At 44.7% G+C, this 27444-nt stretch overlaps 2 protein-coding genes across 8 annotated transcripts in view; one reads left to right on the top strand and one right to left on the bottom strand.

Moving 5' to 3' along the window:
• Positions 1-1693: 1693 nt before the first annotated feature.
• On the top strand, positions 1694-24425 carry ABCC10 (ATP binding cassette subfamily C member 10; the record flags this gene model as incomplete). 2 transcript variants are annotated; one of them, XM_083732150.1, is made up of 22 exons in its annotated part: positions 1694-1797; positions 3177-3372; positions 3905-5285; positions 5978-6205; positions 7823-7979; positions 8651-8790; positions 8970-9049; positions 9580-9751; positions 10675-10773; positions 11279-11468; positions 12344-12418; positions 13184-13375; positions 13760-13892; positions 14554-14737; positions 15997-16340; positions 16491-16660; positions 17964-18124; positions 18895-19148; positions 19316-19461; positions 20414-20511; positions 21777-21889; positions 23280-24425. In XM_083732150.1, the coding sequence occupies 21 exons, from the start codon at positions 3212-3214 to the stop codon at positions 23413-23415; spliced, it is 4614 nt and encodes a 1537-aa protein (XP_083588276.1). In that variant the 3' UTR covers positions 23416-24425. The 2 variants fall into 2 exon arrangements, with proteins under 2 accessions (XP_083588276.1, XP_083588275.1); XM_083732149.1 differs by lacking the exon at positions 1694-1797 and having other exon boundaries at positions 3212-3384.
• LOC310841350 (zinc finger protein 318-like) overlaps positions 7304-27444 on the bottom strand; it is a 41424-nt gene continuing 21283 nt past the window's right edge. For 3 of the 6 annotated variants that reach the window (XR_014562500.1, XR_014562501.1, XR_014562504.1), the window contains exons 7-10: positions 24480-24526; positions 23781-23911; positions 23258-23420; positions 7304-8861 (exon numbers count right to left, since the gene is read on the bottom strand). The gene's annotated coding sequence lies outside the window, so the exon portion shown is untranslated. Of the gene's footprint in view, positions 8862-14347; positions 15182-23257; positions 23421-23780; positions 23912-24479; positions 24527-27444 lie in introns of all 6 variants that reach the window. The other 3 variants (XR_014562502.1, XR_014562505.1, XR_014562503.1) reach the window with 2 other exon arrangements.

A 27444-nucleotide genomic window follows, 5' to 3' on the forward strand; every position in this document is an offset into this window, starting at 1 on the left:
CGCCTCCCATGTGTGCGCTAACTCTCCCCCTGCCAACGTCCTCTGAGCTTAATATGTCCGCTGGAAAAAGTTTAGTAAACCAAGGAGGTTTACCTGTTAGCAACGTGCGGAGGGGAAGCGTCATCTGTTGAATGCATGATATGAATTTAGATGCATGGATTCAATTATAGTGAATGATTTTTGATCAGTTTTTAACTGTTGTTCATGGTGATGCTGTTCTCATAGCTGATTTTAGTTTTGTGTTTTCTTGAATTGTTTTAATATCGTATGCAAGCTGCTTTGGGTACCATTCACGGGCAGTTAAGGGCATAGGTGTTTTTGAGTAAATAAACAAAATACTTCTGAATAAACATTCTTAAGAATGCCATTGGTCACAGAGAAAGTTTGATCATAAAATTTATCCTTATCTTCAGTAATATCGCGAAAACAAGATAAGGTAGAACAAAGTCGAATGTGAAGGGAGTTACCATAATTCAAAGGCTGAGGACACTTACATAGGAAGTCATTGGTAAATGGCGAATCTCTAGTAGTGTTTAAGCACCTGTTTGGAGGTTACTATATATCATTAAAATGCAGTGAAGATTTTAGGTAAGTGTCAATTACTTTTTGTGTTGAATTTTCAGTTGAGAGGTCTTCTGGCCTTTTTATCAGGAATTAGAAGGCAGTGAGGAATGACAGGCAAGTTTCACCAGTCAACTGATTTGTTGTCTACTCTGCTGCATCACCTTTAGCCTCTGGGATGGCAGGCAGATAATACCCACCAACTAAGCAAATTTGGCCCATGGGCCGCCAGAGCTGTAGCATTTTGCATGCAATCCTGGGAATCTTGAGGTAGAGCTGGGAAGGTGTTCTGTCTGAAATTCAGGAAAGTCATCAGTGTTGACAGTACATACTAAGTTAACTGGACCAATGGTCTGAATCAGGCAGCTTCCTTTGTCCCTGTCTCTGAACCCTACTTGACATTTTGCCTTTGGGGATTTTTGAAACAGAAGCCAAGTCAGTTATTATAAAAGAGATCCGTATGGATCATCATAGTACTTACAAAGGACCCCCTCAAAACCACCATCAAATCATAGACTACCTCACAAATATGTTCTGTGATTTCTTGGTGGCTTTGTTGTCAATAGATATAAAAATCATGAGGATTCTTGCCTTGGATCAATATATTTTTTTTGTGGTGCTGCCGAACACTAGAGCTGTGATTTATGTTCTGCTCTATTTCAATAATTTTGTGTACACTCTAACTCTCATGATCCACTGCCCTGGAGGGGTGGGTGAGATGGTTGGTGGACTCCCTCTGCCCAGCCCAGAAGGTTGTAAAGTCAAACTATGGGAAAGGATCTCAACATTACATAACCAGCAACGCGATAAGTTCACCCGCTGCCAGCTTCTGCTCGCCCTGCCAACATGCCGGGACACCCTCCCATCCTCTAGAGCAGTGTTTCCCAACCTTGTGCCTCCAGATGTTTTTGGCCTACAACTCCCATCATCCCTAGCTAGCAAGACCAGTGGTCAGGGATGATGGGAGTTGTAGGCCAAAAACATCTGGAGGCACAAGGTTGGGAAACACTGCTCTAGAGGACGCCAGAGGGGAAAGTAAGTTGGTTGCAGCAGGGGAACGAAATGCCCATAGACGAAAAAAGGTATAGAGCAACATATCCTGTTTTTGGAGGGGGCGGGGCTTTCATTTTACAATGAAAACAGCGTCCTCGTTCAGGGAAGCGCAGGTCAAACTGGGCTGGGGTTTGATGGGGGCCATGTAAGTGACCACTCAACTGACATTTGCTTTAACGCGAGGTATGTTTTGAATGGGTTGTCTTTTTCTGTTCTGCATTCTGTTTTCCATACAATTGTGTGGAGCATTGCAGCTGACATAGAACACCGGCGCGGGCGAGTTCACATGAAATACCTGTAACGTGTATTGTGATGCCGTTGCTCTCCTATCTCTCTGCTCGGCGGACGATTGCATCCCTGACGTTGCATTTTGCCAAAAGGCTGAGAAACAGGTGATAAGTTCTCAAAGCTGTCTATGAAACACGAGGAACCTCAGCCCCGTGTGCAACGTGGGGATCAAAATACCTCCCGAGTCCGAGGATAACAAACGTTGCATCCAACGTTAGTCACACTCAGGCTAGACCCGTTGAAATGAGCAGGCACGACAAAGGGCAGGCGCATTAATTTCAGTGTGTTTCCTCTGAGCAAAACGTATAAAGTTGGATACAGCTTTGGTCTACAAACATAACAGGGGTGCTGTAAGCCACACTCTGCCCGTTTCACCACTTGCAACAATGAGACAATAAGGTACTGTATTGCAAAACTGCTATAGATCACTCTCGGCCACTCGACCTTGCACTAGGATTTAACAGCAGGCAACCCGCACTACGAGCAGAATAAATCCCAGCCTCCCCGCTCTTGCTTAAATTTTAAAACCAACCAAACACAACACGTACACGTGTTGGTGTCGTTGCAGATCCCACTTGGGTTATTTCTTGCTTTCGCTTCTACTTTAGTTTGCTCAGTTGGCGAGGGGAGAGACGGGAAAGCACAGCTTTGATACAATCCCGGATTCCCCTATTGTTTCCTATTTAGCAACTCTCACTTTCACGTTTCCGAAGTATGAAAAGGCAAAGCAAAACACAGTGGCAAAAATAACCAGGAAGCGCAGCGTTGTATTTATTTATTTATTTGCTCATACGAAAGGAGCCGGCTTTGGAGTTCCGGTTCTGCCGCTGAGTCAAGGTACTTCCTGGGAAACAAAGGGCTTCGGTGGGTTGAACTATCCCGTCTCTGGGTAGGTCGACCGAAGCCTCCGTGAGGCTGGGGGCCGACTGGAGGAGAGCGCCGAAGAGGAGGCTGAGCGGAGCCACTCAGCTTCTCCCACCCGCTCGCTCCGCTTCGTAGAGTAGGCTTCCGCCTCTCCTATGTGCACCCACAGCTCCCTGGAGGCTCTTTTGCATTGCTCCGTTGCTCCTACGGAGGAAAGGGCATTTGCAACGTGCAACGGAAATTTTATGGTCACGTTTCAGAACAGACGGAAACGATAAACTCCAAGCCTTCATGTCATTATCCATCTGTCCATAAAAGGGTTTTATTCTTCATTGCAAGAATGTTCAGGTTGTGGCATAAATTACTACTTCTTTATGCTTCATTCATTGTTTTCCTGTCTTTTCCTTTAGGAACTCTTGACCGTTGTACTTGCTGCTGACAGAGGATGGAGGAGATCCTAGCCAATCTGTGTGGGACCAGTCCCGTAAATCCACTCCCTGTCTGGGTCCACAACAATGTCGGGCACTGTTTTAACCAGCTGATTTTGAACACTATACCTCACATGGTCCTTGCTGTAATAAGTGCCTGCTACATAGGAACACCAAGGTATAGTAACAGGTGTGAGCGCCATCTGGCTTATTCACACAAATATGTATATTGTGCGCCTAAGCTCTGTGGATTTTTTTTTTGGGGGGGGGACTGTTAAAATTAAAGTGATGGGACATTCCTGAGCCATGATATATATAGTGAAATTATCACCCTCCTTGGCACCCTCTTTATGTAGTCAGAAACTTACTTGGTTTTCTGACTAATGAGGCAATTAAAGTTACAACCGGAGAGTTAGTCCCACTGAAACATACAGAAGATAGACCACACAGAGCCAGTTTAATGTTGCGAGAGGTCACAGGAATAATTGTAAATGTGAATGTTCAGAGGGTTGAATCTTTTTTTCTTCTAATGAAAAAATAATCACAAATAATGTGTTGGACAGCACAATTATTTTGCCTGAATCTTGTGGTGCTTGAGAGGCCAGGCAACGAGGCGTGCAGACGTCCAAGAATGATGAACAAATAGTGAGAGGGCATCAGAAAAAGGGATAAGATCATTTCATAAACACTTTCTCCTCTATCTTTACTAGGTCTTTAGGTTCTCGGACTGTGTACAGAACTGGGTGGAAATGCAGAATTGCTGCGTCCTTTATCTATGCTGGTTTGTCCATCCTTGACATAATTCCAGCAGCCATTTGGCGACAGAAATTGGACCCCTTGTACTTGGAAGTATTAGCAAGTGGCACAGGCACATTGGCATGGCTTACTCACAGCCTGGCACTACTTGCTCTCTACAAGTCTCCATACAGCTTCAATCGTGGCCCTACCATCCTACTAATCCTTGCCTTATTTCCCATCCCATCACTTATTATAACCTTGGTGTGGCGCTGCCAGACTGAGATGGGTGGTCAGCAGCTTCAACCTGACACCGTTTTCCGACTATCTATCCTCTGCCTGCAGTTAGCTTCTCTGCTTCTCTATGTTGTTGGGTATATCATTCCTACAGCCAGCAGGCTAGACTATTGCTCTCTCAATGATTCCTGGCAGCAAGAGCCTCTGGTCACAGACTCAGGGATCCCCGCACCTTCCTGGCAGGGAGTGGCAGAGGATGGAGAGAGCTGGCTCTCGTGTTTCTCCTATGCTTGGATGAACCCTCTGATGAAGCGTGGCTACCTGTGGATGCTGAATCGGCCACAGGATGTCTTTCAGCTCCCTCGACAGCTCCAGGCCAATGCAGTCTGTGAACACTTCTACTCCTGCTGGCGGAAAAAAGCAGCTCTTAGCCAAGAGGATAAAGAGACTGCATCTTCAACGGACAGATCATTTGCCAAAAGTAACGTGAGAACTGACGAATTCTCATCTCCAGCACATCCTTGTGATACCCAAAAGCCTGTACATCTCCTATCAGTGTTGCATGCTGCCTTTGGGCTACACTATTACTCTCTGGGCCTGCTCAAACTGGCTGGCAGTCTTTTGGCATTCTCTGGGCCCCTGCTTCTGAACCTGCTGGTCAGTTTCATGGAGTCACGCCAAGAACCTCTCAGCAATGGGATCATGTATGCACTGGGACTCTTTGCTGGTACCTTACTGGGCGCCCTATTGCGTAACCAGTTCAGTTACCAGATAAACAAGATGATGCTTATGGTGCGCACTGCAGTTATCTCTGCCATCTACCAGAAAGCCCTCCGGGTGAGTGGCAGCAGCCTGGCTGGCTTCACTACTGGTGAGATTGTCAACTTCATGAGCACCGACACTGACCGCTTGATCAATTTCTGCCTCAGTTTCCACGAGCTGTGGAGTCTTCCCTTCCAATTTGCCATCACCCTTTACCTCTTGTACCAGCAAGTAGGCATAGCTTTCCTGGGAGGCCTGGCTCTGGCTCTGCTTCTTGTGCCCATCAATAAAGTGGTTGCTAATCGCATCATGGAAAACAACAAGGAAATGCTGAAGCACAAAGATGACCGTGTCAAGGTGGGACGGGGATATGTGGTATTTGAAGGCTTGCCGTACTGCTTGCCACTTGATCTTGTGATTTAGGCTTAAAGTTGACTTATTTAGGTAGTCATGTTAAAAATGTTGAGTAGGAGAAATAATAACTGGATGTTGCAATGATTTATCAGGAAATAAATAACCAGCAGTGTAGGTTAACCAGCAAACACACACACAAATCCAAGAGGCGATATGTCACCAAGTTCCAGAAACTGAACTACTATGAAATGAGAGTATTGAAGGCCACCTAGTCCTCCTTGATGCAGGAAATACAGAGCAAGCACATTTCCACTGCACATTGTAATGGACAGTGGTACGTCCACGTCTTGGGCAGTGATCTTACCCAGCTCTGGTGTCGGAGGTCCTTTAACAAGATACAAGGAGTTGAAGCTGTGACCTCTTGCATGTGCTCTAGCCCTCCTCGGGGATGTTTCCCTTTGTATACTGTTTCACTGAAGGAATTGGGTTTCTGGCTACAGTACTTTAAATGAATCATCCCAGTATTTGTGTTGCACTTTGTTTCCCCGATACATCACCAAGCAAGGAGAGAACATGACTTTGATTCTGTGCTGTGTCTCATATAGCTAACTTAGGCCCTAGCTGAAATAGAAGGCATTGTGCTTGTGACAAAGAGATGCCAGTGATTGTTGTGTTGCACCTCCCTTTACCTGCAGCTGATGACGGAGTTCTTGTGTGGCATGCGAGTGATCAAGTTCTACACCTGGGAGCAGCATTTTGCCAGTAGAGTGTATACTTGCAGAGCCAAGGAGTTGAAGAGCCTTCGAGCAATAAAATACCTGGATGCTGTGTGTGTCTACCTCTGGGCAGCATTGCCTGTGGTTGTCTCCATTGTCATCTTCATCACTTATGTTCTCCTTGGACACCAGCTCTCTGCTACCAAGGTAAGAGCTGTGCCCATTCCTTGACGATCCCTCCACCTGGGATATGCAGTTGACTCCTTTCGTTATTCCAGCTTCATTGGCTACCCATTCGTTTCCAGGTTCAATTCAAAGTACAGTGGTGCCCTGCAAGACGAACGCCTCGCAAGACGAAAAACCCGCTAGACGAAAGGGTTTTCCGTTTTTGGAGGCGCTTCGCTAAACGAATTTCTCTATGGGGTTGCTTCGCAAGACGAAAAAATCTTGCGAGTTCCCGCGTTTTTTTCTCGCTTTTTTCTGCCCTTTCCCTAAGCGCTAAGCCGCTTATCAGCTGTTCCGCTGATAAGCCGCTTCTCAGCTGATCGCTAAAAGCCGCTAGACCGCTAATAGCGCTAATCCGCTAAGCTGTCAATGGGCTTGCTTCGCAAGACGAAAAAACCGCTAGACGAAGAGAATCACGGAACGGATTAATTTCGTCTTGCGAGGCACCACTGTACTGGTCATTTACCTTTAAATTGTTACACTGTTTGGGGCCAGGATACTTAAACAACAGTCATCCTATATGATCTTGTCCGCCCAATGACATCAACTGGGGAGGTCCTTTTGTATGTCCTGCCACTGTCAGAGAAGAAGTTGGTTGGGATGCACAGAAGGGCATTTTCCATTGTGAAACCTCAGGAGATTTGTATCTCTTTCCTAACAATTGAAGGCAACTTTGTTCCAGCATGCTTTCTGTATTTCCTCCTCCACTGCTATTTGTTTGTTTTAAGTTATTTTGGTTTTATTGTTCATTTTACATTTATTAGGTTTCTTTTTGTTTTTTAGTGATGAATGTTCACTGTCATGGGATAGAAAGGTTTCTTTTATATAAATAAATTAACAGATGAATAAACTGTCATGGTGTACAATAAGGCTTCAGAAGGTATCACTGCTCAGGCAAACTTCCAGCAATTTTCAACATTGCTGTTATTGAAGAGCAATAAAAAAGGGGAAATAAAATTGCTATTAGTGTCAGAAGTAAGGACCTCCTACCTGAGTGATAGCTTTCCCTGGAATGTGAGAAGTAAGTGGCTTCACAAGTGAGACAGACACTTCACAGAGCACTGCCTAGACAAAACAAGGTTCATTGTCTTTCAAGTTTTACTCTTTTATTACAAATATCAATATATAAAAGCAGAATCGGTTAGAAGACAAGTTGAATAAAGAAGCAATTGTCCACTATTATAAAAAAATAAAAATCCTCTCCAGTAAAGTCATAATATGAAAGCAGACAATATGAAAGTATTAAATATTAAATCAACAGAGTGATGGTTTCTTCCTTCCCATCTCAGACTCTCTACCCTCCTCTTAGGTTTTTGTAGCCTTGGCTCCTATCACAGTTCAGGAATTAAAGCTTGCTCAGCAAGGTTAAATCTGAGCTGATGTTTCTCAGACATAGACTCCAAGATAATGCTCCCTAATGGAAGTCCACTTCAAACACACCCTTGAACATTTGAGCACACATCACACTGTTCACAACTAATAAAATGGCTTTTCTCTGGCTCTCTTTGGATACTTCAGTTCTTTGCTTAAATGGTTAGATACATGGTGGGCAACCCTCTGAGCTTTTTCATCCCATTAAATCTTCTCTCTCCCCCATAGGTTTTTACAGCTTTGGCACTTGTTGGGATGCTCATTCTACCTCTCAATAACTTCCCCTGGGTGCTGAATGGGATTTTAGAAGCCAAAGTATCTCTGGATCGAGTCCAGCACTTCCTTGAGCTCACAGACCAGGATCTGGATGCTTACTATAGCAGAGGTATGGTGACTGGGGAAATTGGAGGACAGGTGGTGTTGTGAAAAGTGCAAGGTGGATGCTTGTTCCTTTGGGTATTCTGCTTGGCTACAGACTCAACCACAAAATTTGGTGTTCAAGTGTATCCTGATAGCAGTGCTCTTTTTCCGGATGCCAGTTTCCTCTCATTTGCTAATCCAGAGTTCCCATCTTGTTGCTTCCACCAGGGAGCTCCAGTGGTAACACTCTAGGTTTCTCTCAACGCCCAAGGTTGTGAAACCCATGGGCAGGTGAAGGAATAAGCAAGTTTTATTGAAAGAAGGATACCTTTATTTTGGATCATCTGCATAGCCCTCTTAAGGAGGCAGCTGATGATCCAAGACACTTTCCTGCAAAAGTTCATAATTCCCAAATGTACCTCTTGAATATGGGTGGAAGTCACCACAGCACTGAGTGTGGTGTGCATGTGAGGAACTAGGTCCACTCACACAGCAGGACTCCCCCCCCCCCCTCCTCCAATTGCATACCTGCTAAACCTGTTCTGGATTTCTCCCCAACTCTCCAGAGCAGATTTAGGGGCTGCACAGAGGGGGGGGGGGAAGTATCATTGTGTGAGTAGATCTCATTCCACGCATGTAACATTGTTAAATCCTGTCCTATTTACCTATAGCTGTGCTGCTGCTTTTCCATTGCAGACGGCCCCTCTGACCCATCTTCTGTCCTGGAAATGCGCCACACCACCTTTTCATGGTCACCAGCAAGCAAAGAAAATGCTGAATCCCACATGCCCAGAGGAAGTTTGCAGCTCTTTATTCAAGATCTGGTGGTGGCAAAGGTGAGCAACAAGGAGCAACAGTCCAGGCCACTGGGTCAGCCGTGTGATATGGGAGTCTTTGTACTTCCATTCTGCAGAGAGAACAAGAATGTGTCCTGAATGAATGAATGTTTGTGAAGTGCCTACAGCAAGGTTGCAGAACAAACTCTGAAACAGCTGGTGCCTCTTTCCCTCTGCAGGGCACACTGGTGGGAGTCGTTGGGAAAGTTGGGTGTGGAAAAAGCTCTTTGTTGGCAGCCATCACTGGAGAACTCAGTAGGTAAATAATTGATACTGCTTTGCTTCTTGTGTCTTAAGAACCCATGATTTCACCTGCAAGACTTAAGGCTTAATTTGAATCTGGTCTCACCAGAGTGTAGCCACAAAACCTGTTTCACTGCCAGGGCATACAAGGTAGTAATAATCTGATTATTTGCAGTGATTTTCTTTAGTATTGATGTGTTAATTATACTTATATCCTCCTCTTACATATGGGATTATCAGAGGCCTCCCAAACAAGTTCCACAATTTCTAAGCTTCAGCAATACTTGCAATATCAGGTTCTCCAACACTATTCACTGGGCCCATTCAAAGTGTTTCCTCCTCGCTATTAGGCAACCACAAGCCTAATCATGACAAGGATTAGAAAACTCCTGAGCACACAGAGGTCCAGCATCAAACTTTATAGAAATTAATGACTGGAAAGGCCTGTTTTCCATACCCACTCTCATGGCAACTTTAAATTTCTCCTCTTTTTTCTTTTTTTTTTCTTTTGTCTGTTTCTCCTGCCCATCTCTGGGATGCATACAGTCGAGGTGAGCAAGTTTACGTCTGGGATCTAGAAAAAGGATTTGGCTTGGCCACGCAAGAGCCCTGGATCCAGTTTACCAGCATCCGTGAAAACATCCTCTTTGGGAAGGAATATGATGCCAGGTTTTACCAGGAAGTCATTGAGGCCTGTGCTCTCTCTGATGACTTGAATGTGAGTGTCCTATGAGAAAAAAATAGGTTGGCTCCCTAGGGACCATTGGTGCTCTATGTGCATTCAATAATCGGATGTATGGCTGCCCTTGGGAATTCCCAGTGCACAATGCAAGAGCTTTTAATAGGCTGGATATGGAACCATGTAGTCTCAAAATGAATATATTGAGAAGACCACCTAAAGCTTAGCAATGCGAGTCTTAGTAATGTGGACTCCCAGAGCTGTTTCCTAGCTTCTTATTTCAATGGTAAACAGAACCGAGTCAAATTGAATTTTGTGTTGCATTTTCTTAATACGATTTTTTGTACACAGTTGTCCCTATGTAGAAAAAGTTAGCCATGCTTACTTTCCACTAAAATTGGTGAAAGCCCCATTTAAAATGATTAACCTAGCCCATTGTTTCAAATGACTTAAGTGCAACTGACTTCCCTAGGATTATGGTCAAAGTACTGTTATTAATTATATGTTTCTTTTGGGAGTCATCGATATTGAGGGGTAAGCTTCTGTTTTCGGTGTATTCTTATATTCACTCTACCTTTGGACTGAAAAGAACTGGAATAGCATTTTTCTACTTCAGGTTTGTCATATTCTCTTGTCAACAATTGCACTTCGTGCTCACACTAATGATATACTGTAACCATGTCCCAAGCACAATGTATTAGGAAGGTTCTGCTTTCCTTCCTTTCAATGGATTCAGATCAACATTAACAGAACCAACAGGTGGTCTGATTTTGGCAGTGGCTGCCAACTGCCATTTAATCTCCTTCGTTTCTGTGCAGACATTTTGGCACCTGGTTGCTTGTCCAGAAGGACTTTGCAGTAGAGCTGTGAACCAAAGTCAGGGGTCCTGGATGTTGCTATAGCTCAGCGCATCTGTTTAACACTTCTTAAAATTATTTATCATCTCTCTGTTTAACTTTTAGATTTTGCCAGCAGGCGATCAGACAGAGGTGGGCGAGAATGGAGTTACACTCAGCGGGGGTCAGAAAGCTCGAGTTGCGCTTGCAAGAGCTGTTTACCAGGTAGATAAAGGGCTGGGTAAGCAGCCTCAGATGGCACTAACTTGAAACAGAAGTGGTGATGCTTCCCCATCGTTCTACCCAGACACTGAGGTCCAGAGCCGAGGGCCTTCTGGCAGTTACCTCACGGCGAGAAGCCAAGTTACAGGGAACCAGACAGAGGGCCTTCTCAGTAGTGGCGCCCTCCCTGTGGAACGCCCTCCCACCAGATGTCAAAGAGAACAACAACTACCAGACTGACATCTGAAGACAGCCGTGTTCAGGGAAGCTTTTAATGTTTGATGTATTTTAATATTTTGTTGGAAGCTGCCCAGAATGGCTGGGGAAACCCAGCCAGATGGGCGAGGTATAAATAAATTATTATTATTATTATTATTATTATTATTATTATTATTATTATTTATTACCAAACAAATGAAGCTCATTTTCAGATGTTTTTCTTCTTTTTTACCATCCTTAGTATTTCAAAGTCAAAAAGCCTTAATATTTATATTGCTGTTTTCCTTAGGATAAAGACTTGTACCTTCTCGATGACCCACTGGCAGCTGTTGATGCAGATGTAGCCAAACACCTTATGCAGAAGTGCATTCTGGGAATTCTCAAACGTAAGACCAGGATTCTTTGCACCCACAGAACAGAGTTTTTGGAAAAGGCTGACATCGTATTGCTAATGGACAACGGCAGAATACTCAAGACAGGTATAGCCTGGTGTTTTCTACTACTTTTGTTTCTCTATGCCTAGGTTCTGAGCTGCCCTCCTCAGAGTGGGAATTCGGAGGGTGAGTCACACGGTCTATTTGAAGTTGTTGTCCCTGTGCAGTATCTTTGGGGCTTTTTTTGCACTTTTTAATACGTTTTAATTATTGATTCAATTGTTTTGTTTCATTTATTGTTGTTTTATGATTTTTAAAAAGTGGTTTTGTTAATTTGGTATCTTGTAAGCTACCCTGAAGGTTTATTGGACCATAAATATGCTAAATCAAATAATAAAATAGAAACTTCCACAATGTGGGTGAACAACTGAATTTGCAAGGAATATGTTGTGTTACTAAAATATCCAAAATAGGGGAAAGTGCAACAACAATGCAGGTGAGCAGATGAGATTTTAGGGAGAAGGGAATTGTTAAGGGGTGCAAATGAGGTTTCCAAATAGATTACAGAGCTAGAGTGAGCAGAAATCTTTCTAGGCATGCTGCTCTATGTGGAGAGACAGAACTCCACTCACAGGATGTTCCTACATGCAGAAAAAGAGGGAAGGCCATTTTTGCCAATTCCCCCTTCAGTGCTCCTGAGGATCTGCTGTGGACAATTGGTAGACCCTCCAAAATAGAGTGGAAGGTGGTGCTGGGGATTGCAGAAAGAAAGGCCAACTGGTGAAACTCCCCCAGAACAGACACACCTTTAGCCAACAGGAGACCATGCTGGATTAGAGAATATTCCATGCAGGACCTCTTTCTTATGCAGAAAGGCAACTCAGGACCAAAGAGAGGAGCCTCAGGCAGATGATATCGCACTGTAACAGATACAGAGTTAAGTTTCTGCCCATTGCAACCCTATCAGTATTTTTTTCTAGGAACTCCAAATGAGATCCTGCCACTAGTGCAAGCTGCCCCTCAGCTCAGGGAGATGGACAAGACAAAGGATAAAAGTAAGTTCTGGGTGTTTTCAGGAGGATTTTAGTATGCTTCTGCCGGATACATGGTAACTGAACAAAAACATTTATGAATCTTTTTGTTTGTGACCTTTTAGACCTCGCATCAGGACTAGTTGGCCAGGTTGAGGAGTTAACTAGTTTGGAAATCTAAGGCAAAGAAGGAACATTACTTACTCCCCAGTTGAGCATGTAGGCCTCCTTGTTTCATTTTGAGCAAAGAGTTATAAGCTTCTGGTTTTATTTAATGCATGGTTATTCTTCATTATCTTGTGAATTGTCCTGGAATCCTAATCTGATGTAAGGTGGTCTATAAATGAATCAAATCAAGTTAAAATAATTGCCTAAACCTACTACAGTCAGTAAAATAGACACCAGGGGCCAAAGATTCTTAGTATAAAGACTACACACACACATACGCTGCATTTTAGCCTTAGCATGAGGTTTCTTCAGAAGCTTTATTTTGTTTGTATGTAAGGGCAGGGGGGAACAGACACAGTAGGAGATCTCATCCTCTGCTTTAAGCAAATTTGAGAGTGACATATGTCTGCCCTGAAAAAGAGCAATAGCTCCCAGTTATAAACAGTCAGGTCTACAGACCAAAGTAGGATGCAGCTGATGGAAGTGTGGGTTTGCCAGGTATTTTAATTTAACTGAAAATATATCACAAAATGGGGAGTCTTTAAACTCAAGGGTACCTGGTTGCCCAATAAGGAACCCTTCCTGCATGCCATGACCTGTAGTTGTTTTCTGCCTCCTAAGTACCCACTGAATATAGCCAAGAAGAGGAGGTACAGCCTGAGGAAGACGAGCCAAATGAAGCAAATTGTCTCCTCAAGCGAGAGGAAGAGAAGAAAGAAGGGGCTGTGGCTTTCCAGGTCTACCAAGCATATTGGCTGGCTGTGGGCAGCTGCCTGGCATTGTCCATCCTTCTCTCACTGCTGCTGATGCAAGGTAAGGATTTCACTTTCTTCCTCCTCTGGTCTTGGTTTCTTGCTGTCTCCCATAAATTCTGCGTCCTCTTCAGACGGAGCTTTCCTCCCCCCCCCCCCATGTGCTGTTCTGTGGAGTTCTCCCAACCAATTTCAGGGACCAAGGGGTGGAGAAGGAGGGGAGAAGCCCCATTGTGCAAGCCAAAGCCCTTCCACAGGGCTTGCTTTGACAGGACTCATGAGGTGAATCGCACCCTAACAGTTTGGACAGTTAAAATGAACAGATAAATTCACCTTGTGGCTACTTTTACAACTCAAAACTCACATGAAAGGCCTCTTAACTAGCTGCTAACTTTTGAATTGGTAAAGTTAAATCTCACTCATTGATATTTGTGCATTCTTACAGCTTCTAGGAATGTCTCTGATTGGTGGTTGTCACACTGGATTTCCAGCCTACCCCGTCCAGAAAACGCCTCTGTCAGCAACCTGCCAGCTTTGCCTTCCTCACAGTTGCTGCTCTTCTCCCATGGGGGACTTGTGTATGTTGGTATAAGCTATGAACTGAGTCTGAGGACTAAGTGTGTCAGTGAATATGCAGAAACACATGGGCTTTGTTTTGGCAGCCCCTTTGTGAAGGTTTGCCTTGGCATGAGTGGAAAACCGAATGCTACTGATAGAGCCACCAAAACTTATAGAAACAAAAGAGAAGCTTGGCAGAAAGATCTAAAAAAACCTACCAGATGGGTTGCTGAGAGGAAATGGCCACCTGGGTGCAGGGAAGGATTGGGGAACTTCTGGCCCATGCCCAGGTTCCCCTGGCAAGCTTATCAAGCATGGAGGTGGGGTGAAAATCCCACCCAGGCTGGCACAACTTTTTTTTCTGTTTCAAGGGTTTGGCCATGATGGGAGGACTACCACGCAAGTCGGCTGGCTGGCTGCTTCAGCCCCCCCCCCCCCCCGATCTGCTACTGCCTGACATTTCCCCCATACTCACTGGGATGTTGTCAGGGAGACAATGGGTTGCCTCTTTGCCTCAGATGCCAGGCCTGAGCATAATGGGAGGGACCAGCGTGGAGCCTTCTTATGAATACCCCTTCCCCTCACTTTGAGAGCGGTCCTATTGACTTTGCCCAAGACCTGGGAAAGGAGCTGGACATCAGGTGAGCTGCCATTCCTGACTGATCTTGTCTGTGTCCTCAGCTCTCCAGTCTTTGCCTCCATTCCTTCCAATGGCACTTTGGACGTGAACTTTTACCTGACTGTGTACGGCTGCATTGCTGGGGCCAATTCTGTCTTCACGATGCTGAGAGCCTTCCTCTTTGCCTATGGCACCATTCACGCTGCAATTGTCATTCACGACAGGCTGCTCAAAAGGGTGATGAAGGTAAAGTCTGTCAGCCAGGAAAGCTCTGGGTCCTGGAAGCTCTGCTTGGGGACAGGGACAGGCAGGAGAAGAAGGGGAGCTGCTCTTAAAGCCCACCTCCCTACTTTGCTCTTCTTTGGGGTTCATATGTCCAGACCCCATTTAATTTCAGTTGACTGTTGTAGAAGGTATTAATCCTTTGCTGAAGTGCTGACTACGAACCCCAGAGGTCCCTTAAGAGAAATGGCTGGAGAAAATAATCAATCACTATGGCTTGGAAACACAATATTTCCTCGTTGTTTAGAACGGGTTGTACAGTTCTTATATTTGTCTTAAAAATAATCACCCAAACCAAGGTTAGGATAAGATAGTCACTTGTTTAGGATACTCTTCTTCCCCACAGCAAGTCTCATGGCTGGATCGTGAAGGTGAATTTGTACTGGGATGAGACGTCTTTGTTAAGAACTTGTACAGGAGGAGGGAAAAGAGATGGCATATTATCCTGTTGGGCAAGCTCAAACTAGCACTATTCCCTGTTCTTCCTCCACAGTTTATGCAGCAAGAAAATCTGATTAGCCTCCTTCCCTCTTGGGCTTTGGTTTGAGGGCACTCTACTTACATGGGTGCAGGTCCTTGCAATGGCCCATCAAAATGCTTATGACAAGGTTTGTCCCAGAGATAGAAAAAAAATTAGGCTTAAAGGCTTTATATTTCATCAAACAAACTGGTTCTAATCCTTTAAAACAAGCCCTTTGTTTTGTCTAGTGATTCAGAACTGTTTCATGTGATAGGTTTTATATTATGGGATATAATTTGGCTGCTCCTGGTTCACTGGAACAGCATTCCTTGTTGAGATATGCCCACTATCTGTAATTTCCTGAAACAACTGATGACATTTTTTTTCCTACAAGCTTTTCCAACTGGAAAAAATAGGTCTCTGCCGCTATTTTTTTTTTTAATTTAAAAAAACCTACCTTTTTTGGGGGGGGGTTATGCCATGTCTGTAAATTTGCTTGAGATGTATGTAGTAGTAGTAGTAGTAGTAGTAATAATAATAATAATAATAATAATAATAATAATAATAATACTCACATTTGGGAGAAGCATGTATTGTATGATAAGTGTTTTGTCTTGAGTACAAGAATTAAGCAGCTGATGTGTGCCCTAATCTCTAAATTACTTAGCCTCTGGACACAGCTTCTTTTTTGGACACAGATGAATCTCTAAAAGTGTGAAACAGCACACAATGGTTCGCTACAATCTCTTTCTTCCATTGCCAGGCCACAGTGACTTTCTTTGACACCACGCCAACAGGCCGCATCCTTAATCGCTTCTCCTCGGATCTGTACTGTGTGGATGACACCCTGCCATTCATTCTCAACATCTTCCTGGCCAACATATTTGGGTTGCTGGGCATGCTTGTGATGATCACCTATGGCCTGCCTTGGATCGGCCTTGTTCTGCTGCCCCTGGCTGCCATCTACTACTCAATTCAGCGCTATTATCGGCGCACCTCCCGGGAACTCAAACGCCTCTACAGTCTCACCCTGTCCCCCATCTACACTCACTTCTCAGAGACCCTGACAGGCCTCAGCACAATCCGAGCAACCAGGGCCACAAGCAGGTGAGTTTTGCTCTTCAGGCAGGGAAGGGCTAAATATGCACAGAAAGGGCTGACTGGGGGAACTGGTCCTGTGACCGCTGAGAAAAAGAGGTACTGAGAACTGCAATAGATCTCTTCCTGACATTAACCTCTGGGTTGTATCCAGTCTAGGTTTGAGACAGAGAACCAACTTCGACTTGAACTGAATCAGCGCTGCCGTTTTGCCAGTAACACAGCAATGCAGTGGTTGGACATTCGGCTGCAGATGATTGGAGTTGCTGTAGTCACTGCTATTGCAGGAATCGCCATCATCCAGCACCAGAAAAAAATGGGAAACCCTGGTGAGCCACCTGATTATGACCTCTGAAGGAGGCATCTTCATCTGTGGTCATCTTTTACCATTGACATCTCAGAATGCTTCTTCCTTCCACCACTCTCTGACATGGATCCTGGATTTCTGCTCTTGGGAGAGCTAGAAAGCAACTAAAGAGTACTTTGATCCACCCAGGACCTACCTTTATACCAGCATGTACTACAGGACTCATTTGTCATTTTTTATACTGTATTTTCATTTTTTATTGATTTTCCAAATTATTACAAATCAAACCAAGTTAATTTAATACAATTTCTTAAAATCAGGTTTCCCACTCCTGTTTCAATCATATGTCCAAGATTTTCCCCATAGCTGCTTCATTTCTTATTTAGTCTCCAGCTGAAATCCTTCACTTGCCATTTAACCATTCTTCCAGCTGCCTGCTTTTTCACCTTTTTCACCTTCACCTCAATTTCATCTTGTAGATATACAATCCATTTCATTTGTGTAGCCCTTCCAGACCTGGAGTGTTGAAAGAGTTTAGTTCTTTCTCTCGTTGTTCAGTTCTTTGCAGTGTTTATCTGAGTGGTACAAGGTCATGTTCTCTTCCATTCTGCTGTTATCAAGCTGACATGCGAACCACAGCCATCAATATCTTACAGAGTGAACTTTCCAGACATCTGCCATTAAATTCCCCTCTGGAGTTCTTTCTCGGCACACAATACACAGCAAAATCTTTTCTAAGATTCAGCCTCTCTTCAGCAACTATCCAGCTGCAGGTCATTTTTCTTTCCCCCCACTGCATACACTCTATTTTCATATCTTTCCCATCTTTCTCTTTTAAAAAAGAAAGAAGAGGGTGGGGACACTGTAGCCTGCCTAAGTTTACAACCCAGCCCACTTGAAAGCCAATGATCCAGCTGAACTCTCCTATAGTCTGACAGGGTTCTCTGTTCCCAAATGTGTTAGGCCATGAAAGGCAGACAGAAGCACACTGAAGGAAGGAGAAGCAATGCTCACCTTGCCCAGTGTACGTATGGGATAATTAGATAGATCCAGATAGCTGAAGCAAGTGAGCTGGTGCAGACATCAAGGGGCAGAGAAAAGAATTGAAAGCCAGTCTTACATACCCTAAAAATAATTTAGGACACCAGTTAGATTTTGAATGTGCAAGAAAAATCCACCCCATCAATTATTTTCCAAGGGACACCCTCTTAACATGCTGACCTCTCTCTTTCTCCTCTACTTACCCATATTGGAACTGGGCCACTGTTGTTTTCCTTGCTTCAGAGTTGTTGTGCTTTTTGACAACACCCTTTTTGTCCCCACAGGTCTTGTGGGCCTGGCCCTTTCCTATGCCCTTTCGGTCACAAACTTGTTATCTGGACTCATCAACAGCTTCACCCAGACAGAGACCATGATGGTGAGTGTGGAGCGTACCGAGGAATATGCAACAGAGATTCCTGTGGAGCCTCAAGAGGAGCTGCTCCAGGTAAGGGTTCCTTGCTGGGTCTCCTGTGAATGATTGGAGGTGCTCTTGCAGAACATCTGATTCCACACAGTCCATATGCACTGGCTCTTTGGTCTGCATTAGTTCTCCATCCGTTGAGCATTCTTCAGAGGAAGAGGTAGGCATCCTCGAGTGGGTAACTACTGTCAACAAACTTCCTGCCCCTTTTGGTGAGAGAGTTCCCCTCCCATATTTATCCTGCTTCACCTGAACAGCAAGGGTTTTGGGAGCTATGTGGCCTTCAAGGAATTTCCCTCTTCGCTCCTCATTCAGCTTGTCAGCAGGGATTAAGGTAGAGGAGGAGGAGATATTTTTAAAAGCCCAGCAAAAAAAGACCAGAAGGGTACAGACCTTCAGCTAATCTGATGCAATGGCAGCTTGTTTTATTGATTTGGATTGGTAAACCTCCCCTAGTTTCTCTGTGGCCAATGGTATGCACAGTAGAGTCCTATTCATGGAATGAAGCCTCTTCCACCATCACTGAAGTCAACAGCAAGCACAAAAGCTCATCAGACAAGGGTACAGGGAAGCTCGGTCATCTTTCATCTCACTTCTAGACCTGGACCCCAATAGATTCAAAATGACAGCCACTGTCACCTTTGCAACTGAGACAACAGTAAGCCTTGTCACACTGGGGCCCTTGGACCTTCTCTGCTCCCACTGCTGATCATGGTGATGGCAAATCAAAAAGGACTTAGGATAAGGAAGTATTGCTGCTGCATTATTGCTTACACCTTTTCTCTTCTTTCAAGGTTTCGCCTGATTGGCCAAGTCAGGGTCACATAGAGTTCCAGCAAGTAGTGCTGGCCTATCGGCCTGACCTACCCAATGCCTTGGATGGGGTGACTTTCACAATCTACTCTGGGGAGAAAGTGGGGATAGTTGGGCGGACTGGATCTGGCAAGTCCACCCTCTTTCTGGCCCTTTTCCGTATGGTGGAGCTGAAAGCTGGCCGGATCCTCCTGGACAACATTGACAGCCATTCTGTAGGCTTGAAAGCACTGAGGTAGGTCAAGGAGTAAGCCACAATGGCAGCAGTGTCGCTGTTGCAGCAGCTTGAAAAGTCAATTTAATGCGATGCGGAGGGGCTGTCTCAGAATATCAGGTTCCCATTGGCCCTGTTCGCCTCTAAGCTGTGCAGTCCAGTGAGCCTTCCTTTGTCCTTCCTCTTAGGTCTAAGTTGGCCATAATCCCCCAGGATCCCTTTTTGTTCAGTGGGACAATCCGTGAGAACTTGGACCCTCGGGGGCAACACACAGATGCCGACTTGCTGCAAGTCCTAGAGCAATGCCATCTGCAGGCAGTGATTACAGAGATGGGTGAGTACATTGTTTGGAGAACAGAAATGAACTGCTTGTTATGTTTGTTGGGAGGGAGATATAATAATAATAATAATAATAATAATAATAATAATAATAATAATAATAATAATAAATTTATTTATACCCCGCCCATCTGGGCAGCTTCCAACAAAATATTAAAATACAGTAATGCATAAAACATTAAAAGCTTCCCTAAACAGGGCTGCCTTCAGATGTCTTCTAAAAGTCTGGTAGTTGTTGTTCTCTTTGACATCTGGTGGGTGTTCCACAGGGCCGGTGCCACTACTGAGAAGGCTCTCTGCCTGGTTCCCTGTAACTTGGCTTCTCGCAGTGAGGGAACTGCCAGAAGGCCCTCGGCGCTGGACCTCAGGGTCTGGGTAGAACGATGGGGGAAATATTAAGAACCTAGAAAAGAATCTGCCAAAACCTATTGGTCTTCAATACTGGTCAGAGTAGTAAGCTGAAGGAAAATTCACTAAACAACTATGGGGTGGAGTTTGCTGGGAACCAGCGGAAGCTGTTGTGATTTTTAAAAAATAAAAATAAAAATGGCCTCAGTAAAACCCTTAAAAGCAGTTTCCCTCATCTTTGGGTCACCAGATGTCGTTAGACTACAACTCCCATCATTTGAGCCAGCACAGCCAATGGCCAGGGGCGAAAGGGGTTATAAGGCAACTAAGTCTGTCCCCAGGTGTTGTTGGACTACAACTCCCATCATCCCTGAGCTCTGGCGTTGCTAGCGAGGGGTGATGGGAGTTGTAGTTCAACAACATCTGGGGACCCACAGGTTGAGAAAGGCTGGCCCAGAGGGTTTGTGATCTTTGTTTCTTGTTCCAATCTCAGCCCTTCTTGCCTACATTCAGGCCTTTCTCATTCATCTGAACTAGTGTTCAGTAGAGGCAAAGTTTTGAAACTTACATTAACTCCTCCACTCTCTTGCTCCATGCAGGTGGGTTGGATTGTGAGCTGGGGGAGAGAGGAAAGAGTCTCTCCGTAGGACAGAGGCAGCTGGTTTGTTTAGCAAGGGCTCTCTTGACCCAGGCCAAGGTGAGTGATGTCTTCTCAAAGTGGGTTCCACAAAGATGCCTGATATCTTTTGTTTGCTTGGGACAACTGTGGGGAAGGATCATACTGCAAGACTTGGAAGGTGTGAGGAGGATGTATCAGCTCAATAACAAAAAGGGGGAAAGCTGGATAATAAAAATGGAGCATTCTCCTTGTGAGGAAAGGGTCTTCTGAACTGAGAAAAAAAGTGACTAAGGGGGAACACTATGGAGGACCATAAAAGTATGTACAGTGGTACCTTGGTTCCCAAACGGCTTAGTTGTCAAACAAATCGGCTCCCAAACGCCGCAAACCTGGAAGTAAGTGTTCAGGTTTGCAAACGTTTTCCGACGCAGCTTCCACTTGAGTGCAGGAAGCTCCTGCAGCCAATCAGAAGCCACGCCTTGCTTTTCGAACTGTTTCAGGAGTCGAACAGACTCCCGGAAAGTATTAAGTTCGAGAACCAAGGTACCACTGTATGGTTTGGGGAAGTGGATAGAGAGAAAGGTTAGGCTTTTTCTTAAAACTCTAGAATTCAGAGTCACCTATTGAGATAGACATACAAAAGACCATATTTCTCCACACTGTACATAATTAGTTTATGGAATTTGCTACCACAATATGTGGTGGTGGCCCCCAGGATAGCTGGTTACAAAACTCATTCCCCAAATGTTTATTGAAGCAGTGAGAGGATGCTCACACTGTGCTGAAAAAAGCAATTTTATTCAGTTTAGACAAATCAATGTAGGACAGGACAGTTAGTGGCTAACAATTTATTAACTAAATCGCACCTCCTGGTTCAGAGGCAGTGCTTTATTTCTTTAATTAAAAGCATTTCTAAATTGCTTAATATTTTTAGAAACTAAAGAAGCACTGTCATACTTCTAGGAGTACAAAGGTACAAAACCAGAGCAATATAATGATGCAGAGCTAAAAATGCTATACAGACATACCAATGGTATAGCATTCAAGCTTATGGATCAGGGAAATCTTGTGCAAAAAGATACAGCATTACAGAGTCTAGGGGCAACAGTGGACAATGTCCTTTTTCAGTATAACACTGAATACCAGTTGCTGGGGGCCAAGAAACACTGGAAAGTCCTCTTGCTTTCATGCCCTGTTTGTGGGCTTCATGGCTCTCGAGTTCTTACAAGGGTTAGATTCCACAGTGCCTGATTAAATGAAATGTGTTGTATTAATAAGCAGGACCAAGAGTTGTGTTCATCAGCGACACTCTTCTAAGTGTTTTCATTTTGTCTCATTGACAGGTTCTGTGCATTGATGAAGCCACAGCAAGTGTGGATCAGAAGACAGACAAATTACTCCAACAGACCATCCGCCAGCGATTCGCAGACAAAACTGTACTGACTATAGCTCACAGGTGCCTTTTTGTTTCTCATTTAGCCTCTGTTCTCCAGCTTTCAAGCAGCAACGCTTAGGGATCACAGAATCACCTTGCCTCAACTTTATTTACCTAATGCACTTTTGCTTGCACACCCAGCTCTCTGAACAGATGATAACTATCCACAGTGGGTGGCAGATGCAGGGATGTCACAACCACATGCCTTTTGATTTACAAATCTGAAGTGCTTCAGGAAGTATTAATTAGTATCAGTGCTTGGATTATGGGAGGAAAGAGAGCTTTAATGAAATCCACAAGTCTTGCTCCTAGCTTTCCTTAATTTTAATCAAATTACAGTATTTCTCGCTCTATAGGACGCACCCGACCATAAGACGCACCTAGTTTTAGAGGGGGAGAACAAGAAAAAAGCATTCTTTCCCTCTCTGCGCAGCGCCCCCTTCAGCGAAGCGGCAGGAGAAGCGGAGCCCCTTCCATTTCTTCTCCCGCTTTGCTGAAGGGGCGCTGCACAGAGAGGGAAAGCTGCGCAGCACCTCTCCAGCGAAGCGAAGCCAGTGCGCACTGACCCCTCTCGCTCTCCAGGCTTTGCATTGCTGAAGCCATGGAGCCTGCATTTGCTCCATAAGACGCACACACATTTCCCCTTAATTTTTGGAGGGGGAAAGGTGCGTCTTATAGAGCGAAAAATACGGTATGTCCCACTGTTAGGTAGCTTGAATCCCATTTCATGCAGCAACTGACTTCATAGTGGTCAAAGATAATTATCACTTAACATGGCTATCGATGTATTATTCACCTGAAGCGTTTTCCTGTTATTTAGCTGACAGGGCTCCCAAAGTGACTTACAGCAATCACTTGTAAGACAGCAAACGGTGGTGTGTATACAACCTGACCTCTTCTGTACGAATGTTGCAAAATACCCAGTAGAGCAGCTCTGCTTTTCATCTTAGTAAGAGGCTGCACAGGGTTGCAGGCTATATCTTGCAGGCCTTCAATTATATTATCAGTGAGTAACAAATAAGAAACGTGAGGCTTAGGTCTAGTTCTTACACACAACAAACAAGCTAGCAAAGCTGTTTCAAAATTGCTTTGTTATTCACATGCTTGAAGGCTTCTGCATCCAAAAAAAACCACAAAAAAAACTCGTTGACACCTGAGAGATGCACAGAGCCACACAGTTGCAAGGGACCTCAACAGTCAGAAAGTCAAGGCAGAGAATATCACTTCTACAGCATCCCTCATAGGAAGAGGCTGGATGGCCACCTAACAGTTGTTAGGTGCCTATAGATTTACAGCAGTAGCTGAAAGGGAGTACTCTTTTGCCCACTTTGTGATAAAAGAGAGGGCAGCACTTTTCAGTTTTCTGCTCTTTCCAAAATAAGAGCTTACCCTGCTGCTGTGTTTATTTCAGGTTGAACACTATCCTGGACTCAGACCGAGTGCTGGTGATGCATGCTGGGAAGGTGGCAGAGCTTGATTCCCCTGCTGTTCTCAGCCAGAAGCCAGACTCCCTGTTTCAGCATCTTCTGCACAGTGGGCAGCAGTGACCTCCCTGCAGAGACACAAACACTGGACAATTGGTACCTCACGACTGGGAATATTCCCCTCTGCAATGTGGGACCCTTTCCTGATATCTGCAGCTTAACGAAAGATGCACTCCACACACAGCTGAGAGTCCAGCTTACGAATTGAGAACAGGTGACAGAACATTCTCTGTCCAGGCCTGCCAAGGGCTGCAGTTGGATCGCTCTGACACATATCAGCGTCAAGGAAGAACCCTGTGTGAATGCTGGAGAGCTTGCTACAGGGCCATGTGGGCAGTATAAGGCAGCTGAGCATTTAACACTGTGTCCTTTCCCTGTCCTGACTTTATTCAAGATGTCCCCACCCTGTCTCAAGTGGCGTGGCCTACCTTGGTCATAGAACCTGCTTGGCCAGCCACTTCGGCAACTGAATTGCCAGGGTTAGCAGCAAGTCCCATGGCTACAGTCTGGCATCCTCACACATTGTTTGCAGTATTCCTCTTCCCAGCCTGTGTCACACCTACAAAAAGAATACAGGAGGCTCAGAAGAAGAAAACAACAATATCACAAGTAGCAAAAATAGGAAAAGGGGTGGGCAGTGCCATAGGGCATTAGCTTTGCACTAACAGTCACAGTCTCAATTCTTGACAATGCTGGGAGCGGAGGGAGTTTCTCTTGCATAATGTAGACAAGCGCCTCTCATAAGAATGCTAGAGTTCTTGCAGAAAGCAACAGCAGGCAGGTGAGAAGCGTTTAAGTGGGTGGAGCCAAGCAGGGGGCAAAAGGGAGCTGTGGGGAAGAGGGAGAATTTGGGGTGGGGCTTTTGCGCATCAATCAACCAGGAATGCCTGTCTAATTCTTGCCTGGGGACAGTGAGAAAGGCATCTCCATTGAATAGATATGTGGATAGAAGCACAGCAGGGTTTGGGGGGTGTACAGGGAAGCACAGCCCTGTTGTTTTTAAATAAAAATAATAATTTTGAATGAACCTCTTCAAAAGAAGTACAAACTCAATAAACAATATTCAAAACTTGGGTTACAATTTCCACGTCTTTCCTTCATGCAGCAGTACATAAAATCAACCATACCAAATTCTATTGCAGTCTGTTCCTGTTGTCATCAGGTGTGGAAATCTCTAAAGAGAAGGAAAAAACAGCCCTTATCCTCCAAATCTGCAATCTCTGTTAGTGTTCATGTATGAAACAAAGGGAGACCATTTCCCTAGGAAGGTGTCTTTTTGTGTTTTATTCTTAGCCAACCTAAACTTGGTACATAAGCATTTCAGAGCTCTGGTACTTTTTTCAGTATGGAAGCAATGGTGTCATTTGACAGAAACTCCTTGTTCCAACAAGTGAATGACGTGATAACAAGCTTTTCGGGGGGGGGGGGGTTATATAAAAAAAGTTAGATCAGCATAGAAGCCACAAAGAGGAAAACAATCAAAAGAGGCTGGGTACTCTCTCCCCTCCTTTTTATGGGGTTCCTATTTCCCATTAACAATTGAAATTAAACTGTGATTGATGCAAATGATGTCTTTCTCCACTTTCCCAGATGAAAAGAGGCATGCTGTCTTCCACCAGCTGCAGAATGGCTGTATATACCACTAAAACACCTGCTAACTACTTTGTTTGACCCTGACACACACCTCAGAAACCCCTGCCCTTTGAGTAAACTGATGGGTTCTGAACAAGATCCTAAGGCAATAGTAGGCATATGTCAAACCCCAAACACAACAACCAGCACTGGCATGTGGTGGTGTTGGAATGCTGTACATGCAATATTATGCCATATTATTTGGCTGATTTTTGACATGCAATCAGCCACACAAACATGATCTTGGTAACTCATTTGAAATCGAAATATGTCAGTGTCTTATCAAACTGTATCCCTGTCCTTTGGAACTTGTCAGAGGGATAGTATAACTGGCTAAGGGCACTATCTAACACAATAATGGAAGGAAAGGGCTTTTGGAAGTTTGTGCCCAATAATCAGTTGACCTACTGCCCAGTCAGAAGTTCAGCAAAACGATTAAAATTCCTGCAGCAGACAAACTCTATCGGAGGTTGTTTTAATTAGTAAGCACAAATGCACACACTCAATATAGTTGCTTCAAGAAGGGTTCTCTCTCTGAGCCTTGAGAGGGTTTTCAGTCTTTGCTTAAAGTTCTCAGCAGGTCGAAAGTCCAAAGTTGCCAAAATCCTTCAACTTCAGTCTTCTGTTTCTTCTTTGCAAGTCTTTACAACTCTCCCCAACAATCCTTCACCATTCTCCGCCACCACCACGAAATTCTGTAATGACAACTTCTGATATAGACCAGAACTGCATGCCAGTATGCACAGCGACAGAGATCAGACAATTACGAGTAATCTTGGGGGGCAGGGGATCCTTTTCTATCAACTCATGGAGAATTAACTCATGACTTTAAAAGGTCCAAATACATGACTTGGCTAGCAACTTGAGGTGGTGACCTTCTGTAAGCGCAATAAATATGCAAAGTTTTCAGGTATACGGACTCCATATGAGGATCTATTTGCTTGAATGAATGAAGCTGGGATTGATCTGGATGATCAGGTGTGCCCCCCTCCATAAAAAAACTACACACAGAAAGTAGGGTTTTGTTTTATTATGGTTTATTACATCTTGTCTGATTGCATTCCCCATTTCCCTTAAAAATATAATATTTATACGACTACAAATAAAAGGCCAGGAAGCTGAGATCCAAAAGGCCCCCAGACCAAGCAGAAACCCTGCTACGAAGTTTAAGAGCTAAGCACAAGAAGCAAAAATGGGAAATGAGCTTTAGCACAGAGGTGTGGTCTCTCTCTGATTCCTTCACTCCATGATACCCTTTGCTTTATGACTGCCTATTTCTCTCTCTCTCTCTTCATTTCTTTCCATCCTATTTCCCAACTAAAATTGTGCTGCATGTGGCTGGGGTCCAACCCTTTGTACTACATCTTCTGTACACCACTTAGATGAATGACAGATTGGGGGTAGAAACCTGCAGAAAGCTTTCCACTGCTTTAGGGCAGGGGTTGGCAAGGTTTACCTCGCCTGGGCCGGTTCACTCCAGCGGAGATCCCTCCGCGCCCACGATTTCCAGTGTCTGCACAGGTGCAATTTCCAGCGTCGGTGCAGACGCGATTTTTGGCGTCTTGCGTAGACACGATTTCCGGTGCCATGGAAGCGTGTCTCCGCGCCACGCTGCTTTAGTGCAGCGCGCAGGGACTCGCCAAGTGGGCGTCTCAGTTCAGGGGCGGCTCATAGGCCAGTTAAACAACCCCTGTGGGCCACTTGTGGCCCATGGGCCTTAGGTTGCCAACCCCACAAACATTCCATCAGCTTGTATTTGGACATATGCCGAAGACCATTGTATTACAAAGAGTTACATGTGATACTCTGCAAATTTTCCCTTTGAATGTCCTCAGAGCTGCACAGGCCTGGACCTAGCACTTGCAAGAAGTTACACTAGCACAGCTTTGTAGAGATCCGTAAGAGTTAATCACTGCTTGCTAGAATCAGCACTTATTCTAGAAAGCCTATCTGACCAACAGCATGGGCGATATGGGACCGTGTGTCCTTTGGAGGCCTGGCAAGCTGGATCCCCACACATTAACTCAGTGCTGAATAGAGTAGCAGGTGAAGATCTTCACCATCACATCCCTTTATAGTCCACCATTTGTTCTGACTGTTCTGACCTTGCAGACATGGTCATGGGAAGATGACATCAAGCACAGGTGACCAAGCGTCACCGGCATTCCCAGATATTTTCCAACGTGCAAGCCCAGTTATGGGCAGTAGGAATCTCAGTGCAGACCTATAAGGATTCAACCCATTGTTTGCCCAAAAAGGTAAAGTGATTCTCCAACCATAGATGGAGCTGTAAGATGTCCATTTCCTCTTGCTTTGTTCCTTATTTAACTCAGCCTGTAAATAAAGCGTGTTAAAGAGCGACTTTAGTGGTCATCATTGTCCATCTTTGGCAGAACACAGCACAAGCATTTCTGTTTGCCTGACAGAAAGAGCTGCCCCTCCCTTCCTGTGTGCTGTTCT

The sequence above is a fragment of the Podarcis gaigeae genome (genome assembly GCF_964106915.1).
Source record: "Podarcis gaigeae genome assembly, chromosome: 3".
In the NCBI taxonomy this organism is placed as follows: domain Eukaryota; kingdom Metazoa; phylum Chordata; class Lepidosauria; order Squamata; family Lacertidae; genus Podarcis; species Podarcis gaigeae.